We start from the raw sequence: 27,789 nt of genomic DNA, 5'->3' as shown, positions 1-27,789 counted from the left end.
CGCTGCCCAACGCAGCTCTATACCGCTGCTCAACGCAGCTCCAACCGCTGCTTAACGCAGCTCCAAGCGCTGCCAGACGCAACTCTATACCGCTACCAAACGCAGCTTCCATCCGCTGTCAAACGCAGCTTCCAAGCCGCCAAACGCAGCTTCTAACAAGATGCCAACGCAGCTTCCAGCCGTTGCGTCCGAGCTTTCAGACACTGCGTTCAAGCTTCCAAACACTGCGTTTGAACGCAGAATTCGCATCAGAACATGGATTTTGCGTTTGACTCGTTCAAACACGAGCTGTACGGTTTCAAAACCGTTTCCCACGATCCGAGGGGATCACAACTCCACTCAGGAGTGATTTAAGGGGCGGTTACATCCCATTAGCTCCACTTAGGAGCGAATTAAGGAGGTGGTTACACCCCTTAATCCCCTATAAATAACTAAAAATCAATTCAGTTTAGGGGTTTGGTCGGTTGAAACTTCTGGGCAGCGAAAAGAGGATCCTTCATCCTTCGGTTGGAGCTTTGGAGATCGGCAACAAGATCTTCTTCATCCTTGGCTTATAACCGACTTTCGGTTAAATCAACTCTTTCATAGAGTTTTAAACTCGTTCAGAGTTCTCCACAACGTCAAATCGTGAGGAGAAGATCATGTTCCAGTGAAACAAGACGTCGGATCGTCAACGAGAAGCAAACTCGACGCGAGCATTCGAGGGAGGCATCTCATCGCTACCGTGAAGAACCCAGAATTAAACAAATGGGAGAATCCAAATCATTCTCCTCTCTTTTGTCATCAGGAAATCCAATTGTAACTGAGATTAAAGGAATACAAATCAAATTTTCCTTCATTGTCTTTTTACTGCAAATTTTCCCACAAACATCAGCTTCTTTAAAAGCTTTCATGTGAACCTCTTTCAGTCCAAGATTGTGGCAATGCTCCACCATAGACATCATGTCCCCCTCGTTCTCAATAGGAAATTTTAAGCTTCCAGCTGTTTCATCTTCGTATGACAGAATTAAAGACTCATATGGAATACCTAACCTCTCTGCCACATCAAATTTGAGATCCAGGATGGTGGTTGAGGAGTTAATCTTCAAAAATACCGCTTTGTACCCCGAAGAGACAATGCAAATGATGTCCTTCTCAGCCATTTTGAAGAGAAGGTAAGATTAATGGCGCGAGTAAAGGAGAGAATTTTGGTCTGAGGAGAAGTAATGGATAACTAAATAGTTATTGCTCATGATGGGAAAAAAAAAGGGGGGGAAATTTCCCTCCATTTCTTCCATCTTATCGCATTAAAGAGGAGTGTCTATTGTTAAGGGACGGCGCCTCGTCTGGGGAAGAAGAAGGGTAGTATCGCCTTTTTTGAAAAAATACAATCTGCTTTGGTACAACGTTGACGTGGAGGGGGCTTAAAACATTAGTCTTCACTTTTTGGGGCTAATACACATGGGCCGAAATACGAGGGGGCTTGTCACATGAAGTTCCCACTTTTGGAGCCTGGACACAATTTTCCCAAATTCCAAAATGCAATGGGAGCATTTGCCCATTTTGGGTTGTATGTGGCTCCCTCACTATAAGAGAGAGTATGATGATTAAAAGATATTAGGAATATGATTAAAAGAATAATTATGATTAGACAATTATGTTTAATGTGATTAAAAGAATAATTATGATTAGACAATTAAACTTAGACCCACATTGCCTAACACTTCTTCTATTATATTCCTGTATAAATTAAGCGGAGTAGTGTAGCTTTTGATAAAGAAAGAGAATCTATAATATTCTATTGTTTAATAAATTTTTATGTCCATTCCGTATCCTAGTGTCTTTTGTCCTCTTTCTCTACCTGTCAAGCACTTAATAAATAGGGAAAAATGCTTCCAACCCCCAAAAGCCAAGTGAACATGGTTCCCACCCCCAGGACTTGGTCAATGAGTGTTTTACCCCTAAAAATAAAGAATATGTTCTCTGAGCCCCCAAAACACAAAACCCAAGACATTAAAACATGTGAAGACCATAATACCCTTCTCTCTCTCTTTCTTTTTTTATTAAAATATGATGGAGGATTATTTTATTATTTTTGTTTTTTCTCTCTCTTTATCATGATGTACCAAGAGGATAGTTGAAATGATTGATGATGATTATTTTATTATTTTCGTTTTTTATTATTTTGGTTGTTTGTATTGGGAGGTTGTTAAAGTTACGGGTTGATTGTTAAGGTTACGGGTTGGTTGTTAAGGTTAAGGGTTTGTTGTTAATGTTATGAATCCTCTCTCTCTCTCTTTCTTTTTTTATTAAAATATGATGGGGATTATTTTATTATTTTTGTTTTCTCTCTCTCTTTATCATGATGTACCAAGAGGATAGTTGAAATGATTGATGAGGATTATTTTATTATTTTCGTATTTTATTATTTTGGTTGTTTGTATTGGGAGGTTGTTAAAGTTACGGGTTGATTGTTAAGGTTACGGGTTGGTTGTTAAGGTTAAGGGTTTGTTGTTAAGGTTGTGGATTTGTTGTTAAGGTTGTGGATTTGATTGTTAAGGTTACGGGTTGGTTGTTAAGGTTAAGGGTTTGTTGTTAAGGTTGTGAATCCTCTCTCTCTCTTTCTTTTTTTATTAAAATATGATGGGGATTATTTTATTATTTTTGTTTTCTCTCTCTCTTTATCATGATGTACCAAGAGGATAGTTGAAATGATTGATGAGGATTATTTTATTATTTTCGTTTTTTATTATTTTGGTTGTTTGTATTGGGAGGTTGTTAAAGTTACGGGTTGATTGTTAAGGTTACGGGTTGGTTGTTAAGGTTAAGGGTTTGTTGTTAAGGTTATGAATCCTCTCTCTCTCTCTTTCTTTTTTTATTAAAATATGATGGGGATTATTTTATTATTTTTGTTTTCTCTCTCTCTCTTTATCATGATGTACCAAGAGGATAGTTGAAATGATTGATGATGATTATTTTATTATTTTCGTTTTTTATTATTTTGGTTGTTTGTATTGGGAGGTTGTTAAAGTTACGGGTTGATTGTTAAGGTTACGGGTTGGTTGTTAAGGTTAAGGGTTTGTTGTTAAGGTTGTGGATTTGTTGTGTAGGTTACGGATTTGTTGTTAAGGTTACGGGTTTAATTGTTAAGGTTACGGGTTTAATTGTTAGGGTTACCTATCTAAAGATCCTCTTGGTACATCATGATAAAGAGAGAGAGAGAGAGAGAGAAATAATAAAATAATCATCATCATATTTTAATAAAAAAAGAAAGAGAGAGAGAATGATATTATGGTCTTCACATGTTTTAATGTCTTGGGTTTTATGTTTTGGGGGCTCAGAGAACAAAATCTTTATTTTTAGGGGTAAAACACCTATTGACCAAGTCTTGGGGGTGGGAAACACGTTCACTTGGCTTTTGGGGGCTGGAAGCATTTTTCCCTAATAAATATGATTGTCAAAAAAACAAAGTGTTACTTTTATTTTTATTTTATTTTTTTCAACATAAAGCTACAATTTAAATTCCACGTGCATTCACAAGTTCTTCTCGGTTTGTTAGTTTTTGAGAAAACAGAAAAGATTACTCAGTTCTTTCTCCATATTTCTCTTCTTATTCCATATTTTTTCTGTTTTTGAGAAAACAGAAAAGATTACTCAATTCTTTCTCCGTATTTTTCTTCTTACTCCAACACCAAGTATTGTTTGAGGAGCACTGGATACCTGCGGGAATAATCGTTGTCATTAATGACTGGGCCAATTTTGACAAGTCTTTACTAAAATTGATGGTCACGGATAGATCTTTTAGACAAGGTCTTTATTAATTAGATAAAGGTCAAAATCACCGCTTGTGATCATCAACATTTACTCATAGATCTTTTGCTCAAAATGTAACCAGTTTAACTTGTTAGAAGAACCAAAAAAAAATGGAGCCAATCCATGACGGATCTCTCCTAATTGTCATCATCTTCCTCCTCCTATTATCCTCCTCCTCCTCTGCCAGAGACACCATAACACCTGCCGACCCTCTCTCCGATAACGAAACTCTAATATCACTGGCTCCTTCGCTCTAGGCTTCTTCAACCCTCCCAAATCAAACAACCGATATATCGGTCTCTGGCACAACGAAATCTCCGACCACACTATTCTCTGGGTTGCCAACCGTGCGAACCCGCTCATCAACATGACCGGGCTCTTGTCAGTCACCCAAGACGGCAGGCTAACAATTACCGGTCAGAACTCAACGGTCGTCTGGTCCAGTCCAAAGTCAACTGTGAATCTAACTAGTCCAATAGCACAGCTTCTTGACAATGGAAATCTCGTCATGAGGCAAGAAGGCGACGCTAGTAGCAATTATGGCTGGCAAGGCTTCAACTACTTAACCGATACATTGATCCCCGGCATGAAGCTGGGAGTGGACTTGGCAACGGGGATCAGTCGCACGCTCGTCGCTTGGAGCAGCGAAAATGATCCCTCGCCGGGTCCTTGGCATGCTTTTATGAACATCAAAGGCAACCCAGAAGTCTATTTTTATCGAGGCTCGACGCCAATCTGGCGAACCGGTGCTTGGGATGGTACGCAGCTGAGCGGGATACCGGATATGAGCAATTTCAAAGTCATTGAATTTGACTACGTGAACAATGATCAAGAAGTCACTTATTCTTACATCGTCAAAAACAAGTCTATTGTGTCGAGGCTACTTATTAACTCGACAGGTTTTCTTCAGCGAGCGCTCTGGTTAAGGGACACTGAACAATGGAACTTTTTCTGGAAGGCGCCGAAAGATGCTTGTGATAACATAGGGGAATGCGGGCCCTACGGGCTCTGTGATTCGAACAATTCACCGATATGCAGCTGTTTACAGGGTTTCGATCCAAAGAATCTTGAAAATTGGAATTTGAGAGATGGGCTTGGCGGGTGTAGGAGGAGGACGGCGTTGGATTGCAGGAATGGAACCGATGGGTTTGTAACAGTGAGAAATGTGAAGCTGCCGCAATCGGAGAATTGTAGTGTGTTTAAGTTTTTCAATTTGGAGCAGTGTAGGATTTTGTGTTTGCGAAATTGCTCGTGCACGGCATACTCAAGCGCCGATGTGAGCGGGGGAGGGAGCGGATGCGTGATTTGGGTGGGCGATCTGTTGGATATGCGGAACTTTGTGGGGTTTGGACAGGATTTGTACGTTCGCGTGGCTAAAGCAGATGTTCGTAAGTAGAATTAAGTTTTTCGTTTTGATCTAATTTCTAGTCTTTGTTTTTTTATTCATCCTTGCACTGATGAACTACAATGTTTAATAACCGATATTTCTGTCTGCTCAATAATCATGTAGATTTTATTTCCCAGTCAGTTATGCTAAAGTTCAAATCAGAAACGGATTAGATACTGAAAAAAGAGTTACATGTCCTGCCTAAATTAATAATAAATCTGCAACTTTGATTTTTCTCATACTGGACTTTCTTATCTTAGAGCTGAGAGGACACATAATCCATTTGAAACTAGTGATGTTGACATCCAACCGTGTCCTTTTTTTTTTTTAATACTGGAACCAAATTAATTGCACTCATGACGTTGTTCATCGTTTCGTTCACGTTTAAAACTTGAACAGGAATAATTTCCACCACAAGCAAATCGTACCGTCTTTTGGAAAAGCCAGCAGAATCATTAACAAAATGATTGTACGTGTCAATTTAGAAAAGCCTACCCCAAATATTAAACCTACTATGGGGTAACTATACTATAAGTTTGGGCAACACATGTCGCTCCAATTTGCAGCAATACCCACCAGATAAAATCTGATTAATTAATGTAAATTTTTATTTTATTTTTATTTTACTAGTCAAACTGATGTAAATTTCAATTTTTCAGCATTCTCGGGCAATATAAGCCCATGGGTATTAAAAAAATAATACAAAGTAGATGAGCCTCAGAGGGCTCTCTCTCTTCCAGAATTCCTTTCTCTAGAGTATTGTTGAAATTATACTTGGATTGCACTAATATTACTAATATACGATATCTAACCTTATTTCTCCTCAAAACTAATGTCTCTAACCTTATTTCTCCCCCCAAACTCAACATCCTCAAAGAATATTGCTGTTCCTGTCTCAAAAATATTCCTTATAGTGGGATCATAAAACTTATAGCCCCTAGAGCGTTCAGAGTATCCAATAAAGTAGCTGCTAACTGTTTTGGAGTCCAATTTCTTTTCATTTGGCCTATAAGGCCTTGCCTCAGCTGGACATCCCCAAATATGTAAATGCTTTAAACTGGGCTTTCGACCAGTCCAAAGCTCATAAGGTGTTTTAGCAACTGCTTTACTTGGTACTCTATTCAGAATGTAAGCTGCTGTCTTAAGTGCTTCTTCCCAGAGTGACTCTGGTAAAGAAGAATGAGCAATCATACTTCTTACAATATCCTTAAGAGTTCTATTTCGTCTTTCAGCTACACCATTCATGCTAGGTGAACCCGGCATGGTGTACTGTGGGACGATACCACATTCCTCTAGGTATCTAGCAAATGGTCCTGGACGTTGTTCACCTGAACCATCATATCTACCGTAGTACTCACCACCACGATCAGATCTGACGGTTTTAATTCTTCTGTTGAGTTGATTCTCAACTTCAGCTTTATAGGCTTTGAACATGTCCAGAGACTCAGATTTTTCATGAATAAGATATAGGTGCCCATAACGTGAGTAATCGTCTATGAATGATATAAAATATTGTTGACCATTCCAGGATTCCGTAGGGAATGGCCCACAAATATCCGTATGTATCAATTCTAAGACATCCGAAGATCTGTTGGCACCTAATCTTTTCACTTTGGTCTGTTTTCCCTTGATACATTCAACACATACGTCGAAGTCCGAAAAATCAAGGGAATCCAAAATGCCATCAGACACAAGACGCTCAACTCTACCTTTTGAGATATGACCTAAGCGCTTATGCCATAATGTCGCCGAATTTTCCTTATTTAATTTACGCTTAGTACCACGTGATTCCACATGCAAGGATTCATTGTAAGAAGCAATTGTATCAAGCAAATATAGGTTGTCATAAATACTCAAGTAACCGGTTCCCACAACATTTGAATTAAAAGATAAACTGAATTGACTGTTTCCAAATGAACAAGAATAACCTGATTTGTCCAATACAGAAACAGAAACCAAATTCCGTCTAAAAGACGGTACTACAAAAGTATCTTTTAAATCCAAATAATAACCAGTTCCTAACAACAACCTAAAGTGCCCAATTGCTTCCACATCTACCGATTGTCCGTCGCCCACAAAGATGTGTCTTTCAACATCACTTGGCTTTCGGTAGCTCAGGCAACCCTGCATAGAAACACTTATGTGAGTAGTAGCACCAGAGTCTAACCACCAAGTGTTTCTAGGTACTGAAGCTAAATTAACCTCAGAACAGACCAAAGCAAGGAACGTACCCTTATTATCACGCCAGGCGTGATATTTTGTACAGTCCTTCTTTACATGTCCAGGCTTCTTACAGAAGAAACAACCCTGATTATCCTTATGTTGTTTCTTCTCAACTGGACCCTTAGCAGCTTCCTTATCATTCTTCCTTTTCTTGCCCTTATCCTTAGAGGCATAGGCCAAATGAGCACTTTCTGTCTTATCTTGCTTCAACCTGTCTTCTTCTTGCACACAGTATGAAATGAGCTCATTTAGAGTCCATTTCTCCTTTTGACAGTTATAACTGACCTTAAATTGGTTAAACTGTGCAGGAAGAGACAACAAAACCAGATGCACTAATAACTCGTCACAAAGATCGAGTTTAAGTGCCTTAAGCTTTGAAGCAATATGAGACATTTCCATAATGTACTCCCTGATATTTCCTTTGCCCTTATACTTCATTGAAATCAAGCGAGCTAAAAGCGTGCTTGTTTCTACCTTATCGTTTTTCGCAAAACGCTTCTCAATTTCGGCAAGGAAATCTTTAGCCTTAGTAATCCCTTCGGATTCTATGCCCCTGAAGGCTTCCGGAACGCCGCGCTTAATGATCATAAGACTCATGCGATTTGAACGCTCCCACTTCTCATGCTCCTTCTTTGCATCAGGAGTGCTATCCGCATTGAGAGGTTGGGGTTGTTCAGTTCTTAATGCATAGTCAAGATCCATGCAGCCAAGAACAATTAATATGTTCTCTTTCCAAACCTTGAAGTTTGTCCCATTTAGCATGGGAATTGAGTTGATGTTAGCAGAAATTGTTGCAGCAGATGCATTAGCTGAAATAAAACAAAAATGCTCACATCAATAACCATAATCAATAAAATTCAAATAATGACAATCCCCATCCAAGATACCGGCACAACATTAATATCAAGTCTTTGGACAGTAATATTAACTTGTAAGTGATACCTTGTTGCAATGATCAAACATTGACAATAACTCATGTCAAATAATGAAACTATCTTTGGATCGATTCATTATTCACATGTAAACCTTATAATTGTCACACGCTTATCATCGCAGATGTGTATACAGTCTAAATAAATATTAACCTTCCTTTGGGCCGATTAAATATTTACACGAAAGCATACACACAAACATCTCACATTCCTCATGAACAATCTACACAAGAGAGGATACTTTGGCAACTTCTTGTTTCAATTAATCAATTGGAGTGAGAGACAACCTTAATACCTTAGTGTCATAATATTTGAATTAAATAATTGATTAAAAACCGAATTAGATTTAAATTAAAAAATTTAAATCAACTGAATTTCTAAAAACTTAATTGGGGTCTCACAGCTTAATTAGGGCTCATAACTTAATTGAATAAATTAAGTATATCAAAGTGGACCCATGAAAAGCCGAGGCTTAACCATAGTGAACACGAAGTTCGCTTGACTTCGAACGCGAGGTTCGACTGTATTGAGTATGAGACTCACTTAAGCACGAACGCGAGGTTCGTTTAAAAAATGAACGCGAGGTTCAACTTGAGAACGAACGCGAGGTTCGTTAAAAAAAATGAACGCAATGTTCAACTTAAGTACGAACGCGAGGTTCGACTGAAGCACGAACGCGAGGTTCGACTGAAGCACGAACGCGAGGTTCGACTGAAGCACGAACGCGAGGTTCGCCTGAAGCACGAACGCGAGGTTCGCCTGAAGCACAAACGTGAGGTTCGTCTGAAGCACGAACGCGAGGTTCGTCTGAAGCACGAACGCGAGGTTCGTTAAAATTGAGCCGAGGTTCGTTAAAATTGAGCTTGACGCTCACCTGAGTTGAACGCGAGGTTCACCTTAGAACGAACGCGAGGTTCGTTAAAATTGAGCTTGACGCTCACCTGAGTTGAACGCGAGGTTCACCTTAGAACGAACGCGAGGTTCGTTAAAATTGAGCTTGACGCTCACCTGAGTTGAACGCGAGGTTCGTTAAAATTGAACGAACGTGAGGTTCGTTTGAAGCTTTCAGCTTCGCCAAAATTTGAGGTAACCACCTCCTTAACGTTCGGCACGTTTCACGCACGAACCCTTAGGGTTTCAAACCGAAACCGCCGCCGACAAACCAAAAAAAAAATTCCTCGAATTTATTTTTCAAAATCAGATCCAGACCAAGAAAAAATCGAAGAAAAATCCAAAAAGTTACTGTTCACCGGCGATTTTTTAGTCACTATTCATCCGGAAAAATTTTCGTTACTGTTCATCCGAACAAAAAATTACTGTTCATCCGAAAAAACAAAACTGAATCTTTAACCAGAGATTTAAGATCAAAAAACCCAATAAAACTTGAGATTTAAGAATTAATCAAGGTGGCTCTGATACCACTTGTTAGATCTAAACCAAAACTTGAGATCTAAAACCATATAGCCATGATTAATTCGAAGAGATTAACAATAATCAAAAGAGTGCGGAAGCTTATACCTGAATCCATAAAAGAAAACTTGATTTGGGTTTCAATGATCTTCTAACCTTAGAGTTTCTCTAAATCCGAATTTCTCTAGCTAGATGGGGGTGTAGAGAATTAGAGAATGTAACCCTAGGTTAGGGACCATAACCCCTTATTTATAGATGTTGTATTTTTTGTAATTTAGCCCCTCAATAAATCACAATTACAACCTGGTATCTGCACATATAACCCCATGACTTATTTAAATACACAATTAACCCAAATTAATTGATCACTTTAGTGGGTTATCCTGAAAGATAGCAATACACATTGATTAATCATATGTGCCCACAAATAGATTTATTAGATTAAATCCAACAAGAGGGTCTAACCGAATTGGTAAGCTACCATTAAGTAGTACTGGCCCCGTTTGGCAAAGGGTTAATGAAGAGGGGTTAAAGAGAATGATTAATGTACTTAACCCATTTGATAATCCGAAGGACTAAATTATTAACCCGTTAAATAAGTTTTATTTTAGCCCTTATGATCAGTTTTAGTGTTTGGGAATAACAATGATTTTGACTATTTTCTTTATAATTAGAAGGGTTAACTCTTATTCCATCTAAATAGGAGTATTAGTAAACCCCTCATTTTGAGGGGTTAACTCATTTTAACCACTCTAGAGGGGTTAACTTAACCCTTCTATATTTTTTATGTTTGGCAAATTATGGAGGGTTAACTCATTTTAACCCTTATATAGATTTGTTGCGTTTGGCAGGTTAAGAAGGGGTTAAGTCTTCTTAACACCTCACTTAACCCTTTGTCAAACGGTACCTAAAGTCATGCCCCGGGGTTTGTTCAAAATAGCACCGGTAATAGATATTTGCGGAGAATCTAGTCCACGATGAAAGGAAAAAAAGGGGTTTTCTTAGTAGATATTTCACCATTTGCACGAGGTCTTTCTTCGATTGACACCACAAGTTGATTAGAAGGAAATCATTTTCTCATATATCTAGATTCCTCGCATTATCATTTAAATGAATATAGAGTAGTAGCCTCCGCGCGCAAGTGACGGTTTATATTTGGTGGATTTGCAGCTGTGGTTCCTCCACTGGACCAGTCAGATAAGAAAGGGAACACAACTATTGCAATCACAGTGAGCCTCGTTCTGGTGGGTTTGATGCTTGCTTGTATTAGTTGTTGTCTTTGGAGAAAGAAAAGGAGATGGAGGAGAGGTAATATTATCGATATTATCAGCACCATAAAATTAATATGCTGAAAGAGTAATTGCATGCATCTTTAATTAATTTGTGGCATATGTGGTGTCCTTGCAGAGAAAGAAAGCATCGAAGATGAAGACATAGAGCTGCCGTTATTTGATCTGGATGTTCTAATTGCGGCAACAGGCAACTTCTCAACGGAAAACAAACTTGGGGAAGGTGGATTCGGCCCAGTTTACAAGGTGGGTTAGTATGTTTAAAGTTCCCTGGTGCTGAACGGTGTTTTTCACTCAAGTTTAAGTTTTATATAGGGGTGTCCAAAAAGCCCGCCGGCCCGGCCTCGGCCCGGAAACCCGGGCTAAGTCCGGGCTCCGGGCCGGGCCGGCTCTTTTGTGCCCGGCCCGGATTGATTTTTTTAATGTATTATATAATATATGTATAATATATGTATATATAAATATATATAATATGTATAATATATGTATATATAATATATTTTTATATATGTATAATATATGTATATATATAATATATGTATATATAATATATTTCTATATATGTATAATATGTCATATGTGTGTATATATATACTCTCTCTTATAGTATATAAGTATATATAAGTATACTCTCTCTTATATAAGTATATATATGTATAAGTATATATAAGTATACTTTCTCTTATATAAGTATATATAAGAATACTCTCTCTTATATATGTATAATGTATGTATGTATATATATATATACTCTCTCTCCTAGTATATATGTATATATAAGTATACTCTCTCTTATATATGTATACTCTCTCTTATATAAGTATATATAAGTATACACTCTCTTATATATGTATAATATATGTGTGTGTATATATATATATATACTAATATATTCTCTCTCTTAGTATATATGTATATATAAGTATACTCTCTTATATAAGTATACTCTCTTATATATGTATACTCCCTATTATATAAGTATACTCTCTCTTATATATGTGTAATATGTGTGTGTGTGTGTATACTCTCTCTCTTAGTATATAAGTATATATAATTATAGTATATTAATTACAACGGCTACTTCTTCCCCATTGGCCCAACGGGCAACGACTACTTATGCGATTCTCTCTCTCTCAAGTTATAACTTATAAATATATACAATATATTTACATATAATATATGTATATATAATATATAGTTACATAATAATTTGGAAGTATATACTAATACATAATTATATAAAATATAATAATATTAAACTAATTTTTAGCATTTTTTTATCAAAAAAAAAAGAAAAGAAAAAAAAATTTTAAAAACCTAGTTGGGATGTACTTATCTATTGTGATGCGATGAATTCCAAAATAAATTTATACTTGTAATTTGTAAATGATTTATTAATTATTAATAAAAATTTATTTTTATAATTTTTTATTTGTAATTTATGTCATTTTAAGTGATTAATAAAATTATTGTTTTTTATTATTTTTTGTCTTTTTTTTATAATTTAAAATTTAAATAAAATTTAAAAAATTTGATAAAAAAATTAAAAAAAAAAGAAAAAAAATCGGGCCGGCCCGGGGTACCTAGGTCCAGGTCCGGGCTCCGGTTTTGCCCGGCCCGGGCCCGGATTTCCGAGCCGGGCCGGCCCGGATGGACAGACCTAGTTTTATATACTAGTTGAGTTTTGGCCCACCTACGGTGGCGAAGCCAGGATATATTTTGTTTCGTATTTAACCAAAAGCTATGAAATACTTACACTAAGATGAGGCAAACCATAATTATCATATTACAAAATTTATATTATACGTATAAATAACAAATTAACTAAGTTGTGATTGACGTTCTTTCATTGAACTAACCTTTTCTATAATTGAATTTTTTGTGCTAATTTCCTTAGCAATTCTTTTTCTATGAATAAGATCAAGGAATCATTCAAGAACCTATTTTCCATCCTTGTTCCAAAGTATTATCTTCACTATCTTCATGATGGAGAATGCTCTTTCAGTATTGTCATCGATACGGAGAAAAGTAAGAACTAGCCTAACCAATCTTTTTAAATGATCATAGATAATTTTTCCATAACCATATATAAACTACGAATGCTAATCTTTTTGAAGACTTGAGAAATTGACAATATGCTATAAATTATACCATTGCACCTCATCTCAAACAATAATAAAAATTGAGGAAGCAATTTAGACTTGAGTATAGTTTATATAAGTTAGAATAGAAAACAAGATGAAGTTCTTTGAAATATTTATACGCCTTGATCTCCGTATGTCTTATGATGAACAAGTCAATTAGAAATTTCACATTTAGGTCAAATTGACATACAAAATTTTGGGCTAAATCATCACATTGGTATTAAAAGTAGTACCTAAAGACCAATTTGGTATTAAAATTATCTCCAACGATAACAATTTATTTAATCATGTATGATTATACAAATACTCCCAAAAATAAAAATTTTGACCGTTTTTCTAGTGACCACTTGGGTGATTTACCACATGCGCTTAGGTGGTATATTTATGATGATGTGATAACTATTTAGCCTCATTCAATCCATTAGAAAGGAAAGATTTTCAAATTAGGGTAAAAGACAATATGTACTTTTTTAATATGGAACTTTGTCTCCTTCCTTTAAAATTGGGGTTCTTTATTGTTTGAGCTTGAAGAATACATGTTCTCCAGCAATGGAGAACTCCGAATTAAATAGAAGTAGCTCTAAATTAAAATTTTGCTCTTTTCTTTTACACTAATGTGAAAAGTTTCCCTTATAATAGTTTAAATGAGACAAACTACAGTTGTAATATCATTCATAAAATATGCCACATAAGCATAACGTGACAAATCATATGAGTAGTTCCTGAAATTTTTATTTTTAGGTCTATTGGTAACATCGTACACGTTTAGATACTTTGTTATCGTCAGAAATAATTTTAATACCAATTTGATCATCGGGTCCTAATTTTAATGCCAATCTAGTAATCTAGCGCTAAATTTTGAAGGGGGAACCATCCATTGTTTGAAAACAAAATAACTAATTAGATTATTTTCGGATATGAGCAGAATTTGATCCGTTTGAACCCTTAACTACAAAACAAAAGTTACAGGCCCACAACTTCACTTAACTTGCATCAGTGCTAGGCCTAAAACTATGTCTTTCCTTTCAAAACAAGGCATAGGCCGGCCCAAAACTTAAGTCATTTTCTTCGATAACAGCTCGAAACTCTCTTAATTCGTTGCGGACTGTTGATTTGAACCCAAAAAATTTTCCACGGCATTCTAAAATAAAAATAAAAATTGTCCACGAATCCTACATTCTTGGATTGGGACCTAAACTTGGATTTTATCATTAGAGCCCTGAACTCTTAGTTGGCCTCTTTACCTATCAAGGCAGGCGGGTTAGGGGTCTATGCAGCGGCTGATGCCATACAGTTTTCTTTTGTGACCTCTCGGATTCACTCCATCGAGCTCCAAGACCACATTTTGAGAGGTTGTGGTGAGGTCTCTTTAGGTGAGCATTTTACTACCGCTCGGGCCTCTCTTCAAGCCAAGCTACCTGAGGTTGATCTTCTTCAAATCACCACTAAAGGGTCTGTCCCCCCAAAACCAATGCGTTATTTGGCAGACATCTTTTATGGTGGTGTTTGTAGAGATTTATCGACAGAGTTTGACCTTTCAGAGAGGCAGGTTGCGATTGTTGAGTGCCTGTGGGCAAAGCACGCCCAAGATTTCTTGTTGGCCACGCCTATTGAGGGATTAGGGCAGCGTATGACTCCGGGGGAGTACCAGGCCATCCTCAGGTACAGATTGTTGGTTCCTTTGTTCGTGGAGGGGACAATGTGCCCAGTTTGTCGTAGAACGCAGATGGATGCTTTTGGAGAGCATGTCATCCACGGCAGAGGCCAAGGTGGGCAAACATGATCAAGCTTGCAAGGACAACCACCACAGCTTCATCCCGTTCGCTTTCGACACGTTTGGTTTCCTTGCAGCTGATGCGGTGGAGTTCCTCAGGAGGGTTCAGAAATTCGCGAATAAGAATGTGGCGACAGCAGGGTCCGCTGAGTATGTGTTTCGTAGGTTAGGTTTTGCAATTCAGAAAGGATTAGCGGCGCAACTTGTTGCCCGCTTGTCATCATCACATGTGTAATATTTTTATATAAAAAATTTATGAATTTTAATATTAGATTTTGATTTTTTGTGAGTAGAATTCTTAAACTTTTAGTTTGGATTCTTAAACTTTTGCTTTGGATTCATAGACTTAGGGTCGGATTCTCAGAATAAATTTTAGATTTGCGGATATTTACATTAAAAGTTTTCAATTAAATTATTATGTTGAAAATAGTTATTAATAAAAAGTGAATATTAATTTGAAAAACCACCCTCATTGCAATTAATGGATGACAACAACAAAGCTAAATACATCATGTAATTCATTTAAACAAAATGTATGTAATATAGTCTTATATTTGAAATACTTATATATGTAAAAAAATGTTAAATAATGAACATATCTAAGTTAATATTAAATAGCAAATATGATTAAGTAGTATTAAATATATTTCATTTTTAAATGAATTAAATAAATTTATAGAAATTGATTAAAAATATTTTGATATTAAATACATTTATTGTTAATATATGATAACTTAGAAATATGTAATGTGGTAAAATTAAATATATTTAATTTGAAATATATTAAATATATTAATTTGAAATATATTAAATATTTGCATAAGCAAAGAGAAGAGGCGAGAGGAAATCCATATAGTAACATCACAACCCGTCAATTTTAACATGGACTTTCTATTAAATAATTTTCATTAAAAACTATAGAGTTGTAAGGGAATGTGAGTTTTGAAATCCTGGTCCTAATAACAATCATTGATAACCAGTAACACCTTAAATTCAAATTCAAACCCTAGTCATAAACCAATAACACTTTAAATTTAAATCCAAATCTTAGTCATAAACCAATTACTTATTAAATTTGAATCTGAATCCTAGTCCTAAACTAATAACACCTTAAATTTAATTCCAAATTCTAGTCTGAAATGAATAACACCCTAAATTAAAATCTAATAGAAAGTCTGAGTCCAAATCAACAATCCTCAACCAATTATCCCCACTTAGGGGTGTTTGATAGCTTGCAATTGAAGGGTTTGCAACTCCAATTGCAAGCGTTTGTTTTGTTGCAACTCACAGTTACAGCTGTAACCACAGTTGTAAAAAAACTCAGTTACAATATATGACTTATATAAAAAAATGGTCGTAGGTCACAGCTGCAACTTTGTTGCAACTAACCCAAATTTATTAAAAAATAAAATCATTACTTAATGTTTAAAAAATAAATTCATTAAAGATTTGAAATAACATTTGAAATAATTATTATTATAATAATTTCTTCAATTTTTTTTAAAATAAAGTCACTTAAAAATATTTTTCCAAAAAAATTATACGATAACTTTTCTTAAAAAACAATTTTTTTTAAAATATAATTATTTGAAAATATGTTACTATTCTGGAAAAAGAAAAATATCATTCTTTTGAAAAATATTATTTTCATAAAATATTATTTTTTCATAATGTTATGACAATAATTATATCAAAGTGTTAATCTTCCTCTTGAAGCCGACACGTGTCCCATTAGTGTTAATCTAACATTGATCGGTTCACCCTCGCCAGGTGCGCCTCAATCAACCTGAGCACCCTACTCTTCCTGAGCAGGCTGAGTTAAGACGAGCTCTCAATCGACCTCGTCATCAAAATCGACCACCCTCATTCACTCAGAGTCGGGTTGACAGCTTGCGAGGCAGACTAAAAAGGTGGTACTTATCATCTCACTCGCAGAGCTGACTTGAGAGGCAGTTCATCCTCGAACTCCACGCCAACAACTGTCCATCATATCATGGTTAGCGCCACTAGTCTCCATGACTCACCACTCTCCATACCTCCTCAACCACCATCACATCAAATTAATGGTGACTCATCACATATGCAATCAATACCTGTAAAGTTATATGCTGCTTCAGGTGTCTGCCTAGACTCAGCCAGAGTTACGCTTCTACCCCTCTCAGTTGGGCATATATATTTTCCTAAAATATATGAATTATTTAAAATAATTCAAATTTTTAAAATAATATAGTTTTTAAATAATACATTATTTAATAATGTATTATTTTCAAGTGATGTATTATTTTTCAAATAATATAATAATTCTATATTGGATTTTTCAAATATAATATATTATATTTTAAAATAATATATTTTCCTAAAATATACTATTTTTTTAAAATAATATTTTTTTGAAAATATTATTTGTATAAAAATATAGTTTCTAAAAATATATTTCTCAAAATGGCTATTTTTTGAAGAAATGTTTTTTTGGAAAAACTATTGAAAAACTAATTAAAATTTTTTTTGAAAAAGTAAATTGAAAATTATTATTTTCTAAAAAAAAATTCTTGAACACTATTATACTTTATTAAAATATTATTTTTAAAAATTTTCAACAATATTTTTTGAAAATTTCTTTATTTCAAAAAAATTATGAAAAAGAAATTTTTAATGAAATTCATTTATAAAACTATATTTTTACCAACATATATTATTTTACAAATTTATTACAAATATATATCATTTATTTAAAAGGTGTTTTTTAATAAAGTATTATTTTAAAAAATATTACCTTATGAATTTTTTTTAAAATTTAAAAGTCAATTTACTTAGTAATAAAAACCATTATTTTTTAAAAAATAAATATTTTAAAAGTGTGAAAAGAATTAACAAATTTAATAATTTATTAATGATGAAAAAATAAGTTGCACATGTAAAGTTATAAGCAAAATCAAATAGCTACAACTACAAGTTGCAAAATTTAAATTTTTTACTAAGCAATTGCAACTGTAGTTGCATGTAAGAAGAGTTGCAACATCTCAGTTGCACGCAAGTGACACGTGCATTGCAACTATAGTTGCAAGCAACCAAATGCCCCCTTCGTCTTTACATATTGTGCATGCTAGTTCATTTTTTGGCAAAAATCTTTTTTTTGGTTGGTGGGGGGGGGGGGATGGGTTGGAGGTTTTGGGGCATGCCTCCGGTATAGGCAATTCGCAGCATATGCAAAATTAGGTTGCACTAGAATTAAAAATCTTAACTAAATCACAAGGAAGATTAGATCAATTATTTTTCTAGTATAATATTTATTACAGAATAATTAGTGTAATAAAAATATTTAAATCAGTCTGAAATTGTTGCGCGCAGCGAAAATTTCGGCAGCACCTCGGCACAACAAGAGAATCAGGTCGCAATAGGAAATCCTGTTTCACAAAGGAAACATGAACCTTAAGCAAAATATCTCAACCAAGTGAGATATCAGCTCTTCCTCTCATCAGTTCTAGGACTGACCTGTCGAGGGAACCTAAAAGCTATTACAAATCACACAAATAGCGATACAACCAATTTTACGTGGTTCGGCAAATTGGCTACGTCTACGGGGCAAGGAGGGGGAGATCTACTACTAGAGGGAGAGAATACAACTAGGGTTTACAATCACTCAATCTAAACCCTCACACAATCTCTCAAATTCCTCACACAAATATCTCTCTCAAAGGATACACAAAACCCTAACAAAAGGCCTTCTAAAATCTCCACTTTTGCCTCTGCGTCCGCACCCTGCAGCCACAATTTTTCCCGCAGCCAAATCTCCTTGCAAAAGAAGAAAAAACTCACAGCCGCCAAAGCTCCTTTCACACTCTGCGCCCAATGAATTAATAGGTTTTATATATGCAGCGGAAGTCGGGTTTGCGGTTTTGAAAAATCCGCGTTCACGTGGGTCTGCGCGTTCACGTGGGTCTGGCCCACCTCCCACTTCAAAACGCGTTCGTTCACAATTCTCCACCTCGGTGAAGTTTTTCCAAAACTGAGCCGACACCAAAGCATCCAAATGTCCCACTTGTTGTGTCCAGTACGAACTCAATCCACAACAAGTCGAGAACCCGAACGAGAGTCTAAACAATCTCACCCCCCATCAAAATCAACTAATCCAAACCGGCTGAATAAAACATGACTGCATATGTATCCTCTTGCCCAAGGAATCAAGCCGAACGTAGTTCACCCAAATGGACGCCAACGGCCTCAACAATCACGAATGTGCAACAAGTTTCGATAATGATGAAACTTATTGCTCGGAACCACCTTAGTGAGCATATCCGCCGGATTATCCTTCGTGTGGACTTTCACAATTTCCACATCGCCATCTTCAAGAACATCCCGAACGAAGTGATAACGAACGTTAATGTGCTTCGTTCTCGCATGAAAAACCTGATTCTTCACCAAATAGATAGCACTCATGCTATCACAATGAATAGTGACGGATCTCTACGATATACTAAGTTCCTCCAAAAGTCCTCGAAGCCAAATAGCCTCCTTCACAGCCTCCGTAACTATCATATACTCTGCCTCCATCGTAGACAAAGTCACTGTCGACTGTAAGGTGCATCTCCAACACACCGGCGCACGGGTCAAAGTGAACACACACACCGTAGTAGACTGACGCATATCCAAATCTCCGGCATAATCCGAATCAACATAACCAATGCATAGCTGCCTACCTGTAGTGTCCCGCTCATAAACTAAACCAACATTGTGCGTACCTCAAATGTACCTCAAAATCTATTTCACGGCGTCCCAATGACCCACTCCTGGATCGTGCATGTATCTCGAAACCATGCTCACCACCTGTGATAAATCCAATCTCGTACATACCATCGCGTACATCAAACTCCCAACCGCACTCGTATATGGAGTCTTCGACATCAACTCTCGATCTTCAACTGACTTTGGTGAAAGACCAGCTGAAAGCTTCAAATGGGCTCCCAAAGGTACACCAACTGGCTTCGTATCCATGCTAACATAGAATCGCTGTAGAACCTTCTTCAAATAAGCCACTTGTTTCAAACAAATTCTGCCCTTCTTCTTATCTCTGCCGATCTCCATCCCTAGAATGCGCTTCACCTCGCCCAAGTCCTTCATCTCAAACTCATTTGAAAGCTGAACTTTCAACTCATCTATAGCCGACCTGGAAGTAGAGGCAACCAACATATCATCGACATAAAGTAACAAATAGATATACGCACCTCCTTTTAACTTGCGAAAATATACGCAAGGATCAAACTGGCTCCGAGTGTACGAATGACCAAGCATAAAACCATCAAATCGCCTATATCATTGTCGAGGAGACTGCTTCAAACCGTCCCTACAGCTCGGAATCCCAATAGCTGAGTCATATATATTTCTTCATCAAGATCACCATGAAGAAATGTCGTCTTCACATCCAACTGACTTAACTCCAAACCATACTGTGCCACCAAAGCTAGTAAAATCTGAATCGAAGAGTGCTTCACCACCGGAGAGAAAACCTCATTATAGTTAATACCCTCCTCCTGTGCATAGCCATTCGCAGCCAACCTAGCTTTGAACCTCAATGGAGTGCCCTCAATGCCCTCCTTCTTCGTGTATACCCACTTGCAACCAATTACCTTCCACCCCTTTGGAAGCTCAACAAGCTCCCATGTATCGTTCTTATGAAGAGATTCCATCTCCTCCTGCATAGCCACCTATCACGAATCAGCCTCCGAACTCTGCTCGGCCTCTCTGAATGTAGTGGGCACCAACTCATCGATACTCTCTATCGGAAGTGCATACACAACTGTGTCGGCATACTGTACTGGCATTTGTATGTTTCTCCTCTGTCTCCAAACCGTAATCGAATCCTAAACCTGAACCGTCGGTCCCTGATGCTGCACATCAGTACTCGTATCTCCCGTGTCATCGTCGTACTCGCCTGGCGTTACCTCAGTCGGCACTCTAATGGATAATGTACCATCTGGATAATGTGGAGCTGCATCGATCTCCATCACCTGCGATATCTCCTCCGTCGGGTCGCTCTCCACCTGATGAGAGCTGGAAAGCTTCAAGATAGAAGCCTCATCAAACGTGACGTCCCTACTCAGCACAATCTTCTTATTAACTGGATTCCAAAGCTTGTATCCCTTAACACCACGCTTGAATCCTACAAATACGGCCTTCCTAGCTCGAGGTTTCAATTTATCTGTTCTCACATGATAAAATGCAGGGCACCCGAATACCTTGAGCTGGTCATAATCTCGTGCTGGCTCTCCCGACCACATCTCCATAAGGGTCTTCCCCTCAATCGCAGATGAAGGCAGCCTATTAATGAGGTGGCTCGCATATGTAAGTGTCTCAGCCCAAAAGATCTTCTCCAAACCACTCTGTGACAATAAACATCGGATCTTCTCTAGTAAACACCGATTTAATCTCTCTGCCACCCCATTCTGCTGTGGTGTATGACTAACCGTGAAGTGCCTCTCTATGCCCTCGTCTCGACATAGCTGCAAAAAGGGGTCTAAAGTATACTCTCCACCGTTGTCGGATCGCAACGTCTTGATCTTTCTCCCAGTCTGCAGTTCCAATCTCTTCTTCCACTCCACGAATATATCTAGGACTTCACTCTTCTTTGTCATGGTGTACACTCAACATAGCCTAGAATAGTCATCAACGAACGTGACGAACCAATGTCGACCACCAAGTGATGCAGTCTTGGTGAGACCCCAAACATCTGTGTGCACGTAGTCCAGGATGCCCCTCGTCTGATGAATGGCAGTCCCGAACTTCACCTTCGTCTTCTTGCTAAGAACATAGTGCTCACAGAACTCAATCTTTCCACTCTTGGCTCCCTTCAATAGCCCCTGCTTGCACAATACCTGCAGTGACTTTTTACCTGTGTGCCCCAACCTATAGTGCCAAAGTCTGCTCATGTCCGCTTCTGAAATAGCCGAAGCAACCTGGCCAATCTCGGTGCTTCCCTTCAGATAATACAAATTTCGATTGCAAACTCCCTTCATCACCACCAATGATCCCTTAGTAACCTTCGCTACAGCGTTTTCGAAAGTCACCTTGAATCCCTTCGCCTCTAAAGCTCCAACTGAGATAAGATTTTTTTTCAGTTGAGGAACAAATCTCACATCCTTCAACTTACGGACTACTCCATCGTGCATCCTAATCCGCATGGTACCTATCCTACAAACGCCACATGATTGATCATTTCCCATGATAACAACACCCCCGTCGATTTTCTCAAAAGATGCAAACCAGTCTCGCCTAGGGGTCATATGATAAGTAGCGTCGGAATCAAGCATCCAATCTGATGCATCCACATGGTTCACCTCCGGAGTAATCAGTAGAGAAAAGCACGAATAATCGGAATCATCGTCTTTCGCAATATTCACCTCATTGGCCTTTGGACCCTTTTTCTTGCCATTCTCTTTCTCCTTGAGCTTCGGACAGTCTCTCTTCCAATGTCCCTACTCCTTACAGAATACACATTGGTTCTTTGCTAATTGGTGGCGGCCTCTAGACTTTGACCTTCCTCTATTACCACCTTTCGGATATGGGCTTCTACCTCTCGTCGACAAGGCCTCTCCTGAAGTACTAGCACGAGAAGTCTCATTGTCCTTCTTCCTCAAATCGTAATTGGTCAATACGTTAGTTACTTCACTATAGCTGATAGAAGATCTCCCATTCAACAAAGTGAGCACGAAGGTATCATACTCCGCATCCGGTAAGGAGCCCAATAAGATAATCGTCTTGTACTCATCCGATATCTCTCATCAACATTCGCCAAGTCCGACAACAACTTAGTGTAGTTGTTCACATGAGCTGCTAGCGAAGTGCCTCTGGACATCTGAAATCTGAAGAGTCTTCGCAGCAAGTGCAACATGTTCTCAACACTCTTTGTGAGATACTTGTTGTTGAGAATTTCCCACATCTTCATTGCAGACGTCACCCCAATCACATTATATTTTAGTTCCTGTTCTAAACAGGACCTGATCACCCCACACACATTCCTATTCATCTTCTCCCATATCGTCTCATCATATTTAGGTGGCCTCTCGTGGACCATGATGGTCTCTTCCAAATTCTGAGCATTGAGCGCATCCTGTACATCGCGCATCCACAAACCAAAGTTGATTTTGCCGTCATACTTCACCACACTAATCTTAGTGTTCTGAAAACCAACTTGTATTGTACTCGCCATCGACTTGCTGCTTTCACCTTCTTCTCCCATTGTAAACTAACTCCAAATTATAGAGAAAGAACAAATTTGATAGAAATTAGGAACCACCCAACTGAAGCCTAGATCGGATTCCAAATAGATATCCTATCCATACGAGGAAAGCGAAATCTCCAACGACAACTCCTAATGCTATCTCCACCGAAGCCTAGAACTCCAAGAACCAAGCTTCACACAAGAATCTTCCTCCACCAAACTCCAAAACCCTAGATCTGAAATCTGGGCTCTGATGCCACTTGTTGCGCGCAGCGAAAATTTCGGCAGCACCTCGACAGCACCTCGACACAACAAGAGAGTCAGGTCGCAATAGGAAATCCTGTTTTACAAAGAAAACAGGAACCTTAAGCAAAATATCTCAACCAAGTGAGATATCAGCTCTTCCTCTCATCAGTTCTAGGACTGACCTGTCGAGGGAACCTAAAAGCTATTACAAATCACACAAATAGCGATACAACCAATTTTACGTGGTTCGGCAAATTGCCTACGTCCACGGGGCAAGGAGGGGGAAATCTACTACTAGAGGGAGAGAATACAATTAGGGTTTACAATCACTCAATCTAAATCCTCACACAATCTCTCAAATCCCTCACACAAATATCTCTCTCAAAGGATATACAAAACCCTAACAAAGGCCTTCTCAAATCTCCACTTTTGCCTCTGCGTCCGCACCCTGCAGCCACAATTTTTCCCGCAGCCAAATCTCCTCGCAAAAGAAGAAAAAACTCACGGCCGTCAAAGCTCCTTGCACACTCTGCGCCCAATGAATTAATAGGTTTTATATATACAGCGGAAGTCGGGTTTGCGGTTTTGAAAAATCCACGTTCACGTGGGTCTGCGCGTTCACGTGGGTCTGGCCCACCTCCCACTTCAAAACGCATTCGTTCACAGAAATTTGATTTAATAACTTAGTTCAGGAGAATAGCTGTTGCTGTTAAACGTTACCTTGATATACCTCATAAGTCCACAATCTCATAATTTGAGATTTTTTTTTTTCCGGATCTATGTGCAGCAATAATACAGCTTTAGTTCCATAGTGATGTACGTCAACAAAAGTATTAGAATTTCGTCAGAAATTAATTAGTGAGCTAGATGAGGTTCAAGACTATTTAAGCGTATCCACTTCTACATAAGAGGTTAACGAACTCATGATCAAAATCAGTGCACGTATTAACCCAGCCCATTTCTAAATCATACTTAGAAACCTTACTCGTACAGCAAGCTTGCTGGAAAAGTGTAGCCAAGTAAACCACACATAGCTCCTGAAGTTGAAAATCTACACCTAGTTTGATATGGGTTTGATGTTATTTTATCCAATATGAGTAATAGGTATAAAATCATTTTTGTTTGTGTTTTTGTTTTTGTTGAGCAGAATTACAACTACGCCCCCTCCTGCTCCCCCCCCCCACAGCACCGACACACCCCCACCCCCCACCACACACACACACACCCCACCACCACCACCACCATTAAGAAGAACTTAACGAAACCGGAGAATACATAACAAAGTAAAAGACATCAATTGGGAGCTTGACTTTCACCTTGATTTATAAGTTACATGTTAACTAGAATACCGTGTTGGAGACAAATTCAAAATTTAGCAGATCCTTTTCCTCAATGTGTAAAGTAACTTATTGCAGGGAAAACTACGAGACGGGCAAGATATTGCTGTGAAGACTCTTTCGAAGACTTCAAATCAAGGCATCGATGAGTTCAAAAATGAGGTCTTGTTGATTGCCAAGCTCCAGCATAGGAATCTTGTTCGGCTTCTAGCCTGTTGTACACAAAGAGAGGAGAGAATGTTGATATATGAATACATGCCCAATAAAAGTTTGGATGCCCTCCTCTTTGGTTAGTCTATTTCTCCTTTTATACAACTCCATTTGTCTGTTTCGCATTATTTTGGAAAGAACAATTATAGAGGAACATAACAATTTGCAACAAAATTTGTCAGATAAAGCTAAAAGCATAAATTTGGATTGGCGCACACGCTTCCATATTATTATAGGCATTGCTCGTGGGCTTCTTTACCTTCATCAAGACTCAAGATTTAGGATTATCCATAGGGACTTGAAAGCTAGTAATGTTCTTCTTGATAGTGAAATGAACCCCAAAATTTCAGATTTTGGTCTAGCAAGAATCTTTGGTGATGACGAGGCAGCTACAAGGACAAGAAGAGTAGTCGGAACATAGTAAGTTTTGCCTAATTAAATTATACATGCATTTGTTTGAAATACCATAAATCAAAAGTCGTGATGATCTTAATTATGTTATGCAGTGGATATATGTCTCCTGAGTATGCAATGGATGGGATTTTCTCTGTCAAATCTGATGTTTTCAGCTATGGCGTTTTAGCATTGGAAATAATAAGTGGACAAAGAAACAAGGGTGTTTTCCTCTCAGAGCCACATGCTAACCTCTTAGGAAAAGTAAGCATATATATTCACACATGATTATCTTGTTTGTACCTTCCAATGCACGTAGCACATAGATAATCTGACAATACATATCCTAAAACAATTTCAGGCATGGAATATGTGGAATGAAGGCAAAGGAATGGAACTGATAGATCCATCGATAGGTTCTGACTTCTCATATGATGAAGTTAGGAAATGTATAAAAGTTGGACTCTTGTGCGTGCAAGAAAACCCAGAAGATAGGCCAACAATGTCATCAGTAGTTCTCATGTTGAGGGATGAAAGAGATGCATCATTTTGTGAACCTCAGCAACCTGGATTCACAGGGAGAAGAGATCTTTGTCATCCATCCTCAACCAACGGAGACTCGACTAGCATTAATGATATATCACTTTCAATTCAATTGGGTCGATAAATGGATTATATTGATTATCACCTACCAAGAGGAGCTTGATTATGTAAGGGGAGAGGAGATACCATGTTTTAGGATGTATTGGGTGCAGTGAAGAATTTTCTCCTTGAATAAGGACCATGATGAGAAGTTTTGCATTTATGCTCGAGAAGATGAATTATTGATTGATTAAGAAAATAATGCTATCTTGTATTTGTCCATGTATGATACGATCAGTATGTAGTGAAACCTTTCAGGATTATTTTCCCCCCACTTTGATTCTAATATTAGAGGAAGTTTGGTTAACGCAAAGAGTTCTGCAGATATGGCAATTATAGTTCTAGTGAGCCGTGAACAATAAGAATTTCCTTTTGGTTTAGGCTGGGTGTTTTAAACCTGTTAGTCCTATTAAGAGCGCCAAATATAATTTTTTTACAGCTGAGGAGAAAGAGGATAGTTAAAGAGATACAATGAACGATACATAATTCATTTGAACTGTCAGGATTTAGTGGTAACGTTATGCGGCAGTCATATTGTTTTGAACTGTGGTCAGGGAAAAGATAACTTTCATTAATAAGATAGTTTCATTGGTTATAACTTGGAATCTGGAAAATCTGTGAAAGATCAAGGAAAGGTTTGCCAAATAAAACTGAGATTTGTATGGCATCTTTTTAGTAAGTTTATGAACAGAAGGACCAGTATCATGAAGACGATCCCCTTGAAAGTGAAAGCATTTTTGTACTGGGCAACGCCGAATGTGATTGTACAAGGGAAATCTTGTTAAGAGAATGGCAAGGACCAGATGTTTGTGTAATCTGTACAAATACTGGGAGTAAACAAAAGGATTGCAAATACTCTGGGAAATTTTTGGGTGGATGGAGAGGTAAGGATATAGATTGTGACCGGCAGGAATAACAACCATTGTAAATCAAAATTGAAAGAAAGCAACAAAAACTACTTAAAAAAATTATAGTATCATTTTCAGGTCAAGTAATGTGCCTTGTAAACAAATCACAATATAATTTTTTCGGTCATATAAGGTGGAGGTGGATAACCTTCATAGTTTTATTGTCACGTCACTGGACTGATTCATAGTTACTTCCTCCTTTAATTTTTGTTTTGCTCATCATATAATATACTACTGGCTACTGTTTTGGTATTTTCTCCTGCTTCTTGAAGGAATTTCATCATCAGCAGCAGAATCAGGAAAAACAGGCGTCGGTCGACCGGTCCGGTCGACCGGATTCGTGCACAAGGAGGTCGGTCGACCGGCCCGGTCGACCGACGGTTCTCTGTTTTAGGGGTTCTGCTGGATGGTGATCGGTCGACCGGGCCGGTCGACCGAAATTGATCGCGGTCGACCGGGCCGGTCGACCGACGAAGCGGATAACAGTTTTTTCAGGTTTTGACCCGGTTCATTTTGTAAGTTCTATATATACCTAAACATGTTTGTTTAGGGAAGAGGTTGGACGAATTTGAGCAGCCAAAGAGAGAGAATCATTACAACAATTGGTATCAGAGCTAGATCGACAACATGGGAGATGCAAGCACGTCAGGTTCGTCTCTAACAAAGGCGATACAGAGTCTGAGCATCAATAACACGAAGATTGATGTTCCTAAGTTCGATGGCAAGATCAATTTTGGATTGTGGAGGTGTCAGGTGATGGATGCTTTGGATGCACAGAATTTGGAGGAGACTCTTGAGTTAAAAGAGAAACCCGCTGAGTTGGAGGATAAGGTTTGGAGAAAGATGAACAGTAGAGCTTGTGGTGTTATTAGGTCATGCTTGACGCC

The 27,789-nt window shown here is 37.8% G+C and overlaps 1 protein-coding gene and 1 pseudogene across 1 annotated transcript in view; one reads left to right on the top strand and one right to left on the bottom strand.

Moving 5' to 3' along the window:
• The window catches only part of LOC109834732, a 4,416-nt gene extending 3,274 nt beyond the window's left edge, over nucleotides 1–1,142 (bottom strand). Inside the window, exon 1 of the mRNA XM_020402755.1 lies at nucleotides 870–1,142. Coding sequence (XP_020258344.1) covers nucleotides 870–1,142 — 273 coding nt within the window. The remainder of the gene's footprint in view (nucleotides 1–869) is intronic.
• LOC109833267 lies at nucleotides 3,830–26,301 on the top strand (annotated as a pseudogene).

Source organism: Asparagus officinalis, chromosome 3 (assembly GCF_001876935.1).
Source record: "Asparagus officinalis chromosome 3, Aspof.V1, whole genome shotgun sequence".
In the NCBI taxonomy this organism is placed as follows: Eukaryota; Viridiplantae; Streptophyta; class Magnoliopsida; order Asparagales; family Asparagaceae; genus Asparagus; species Asparagus officinalis.
The sequence above is the reverse complement of the archived record's forward strand: the minus strand, read 5'-3'. Positions and strand labels throughout refer to the sequence as shown.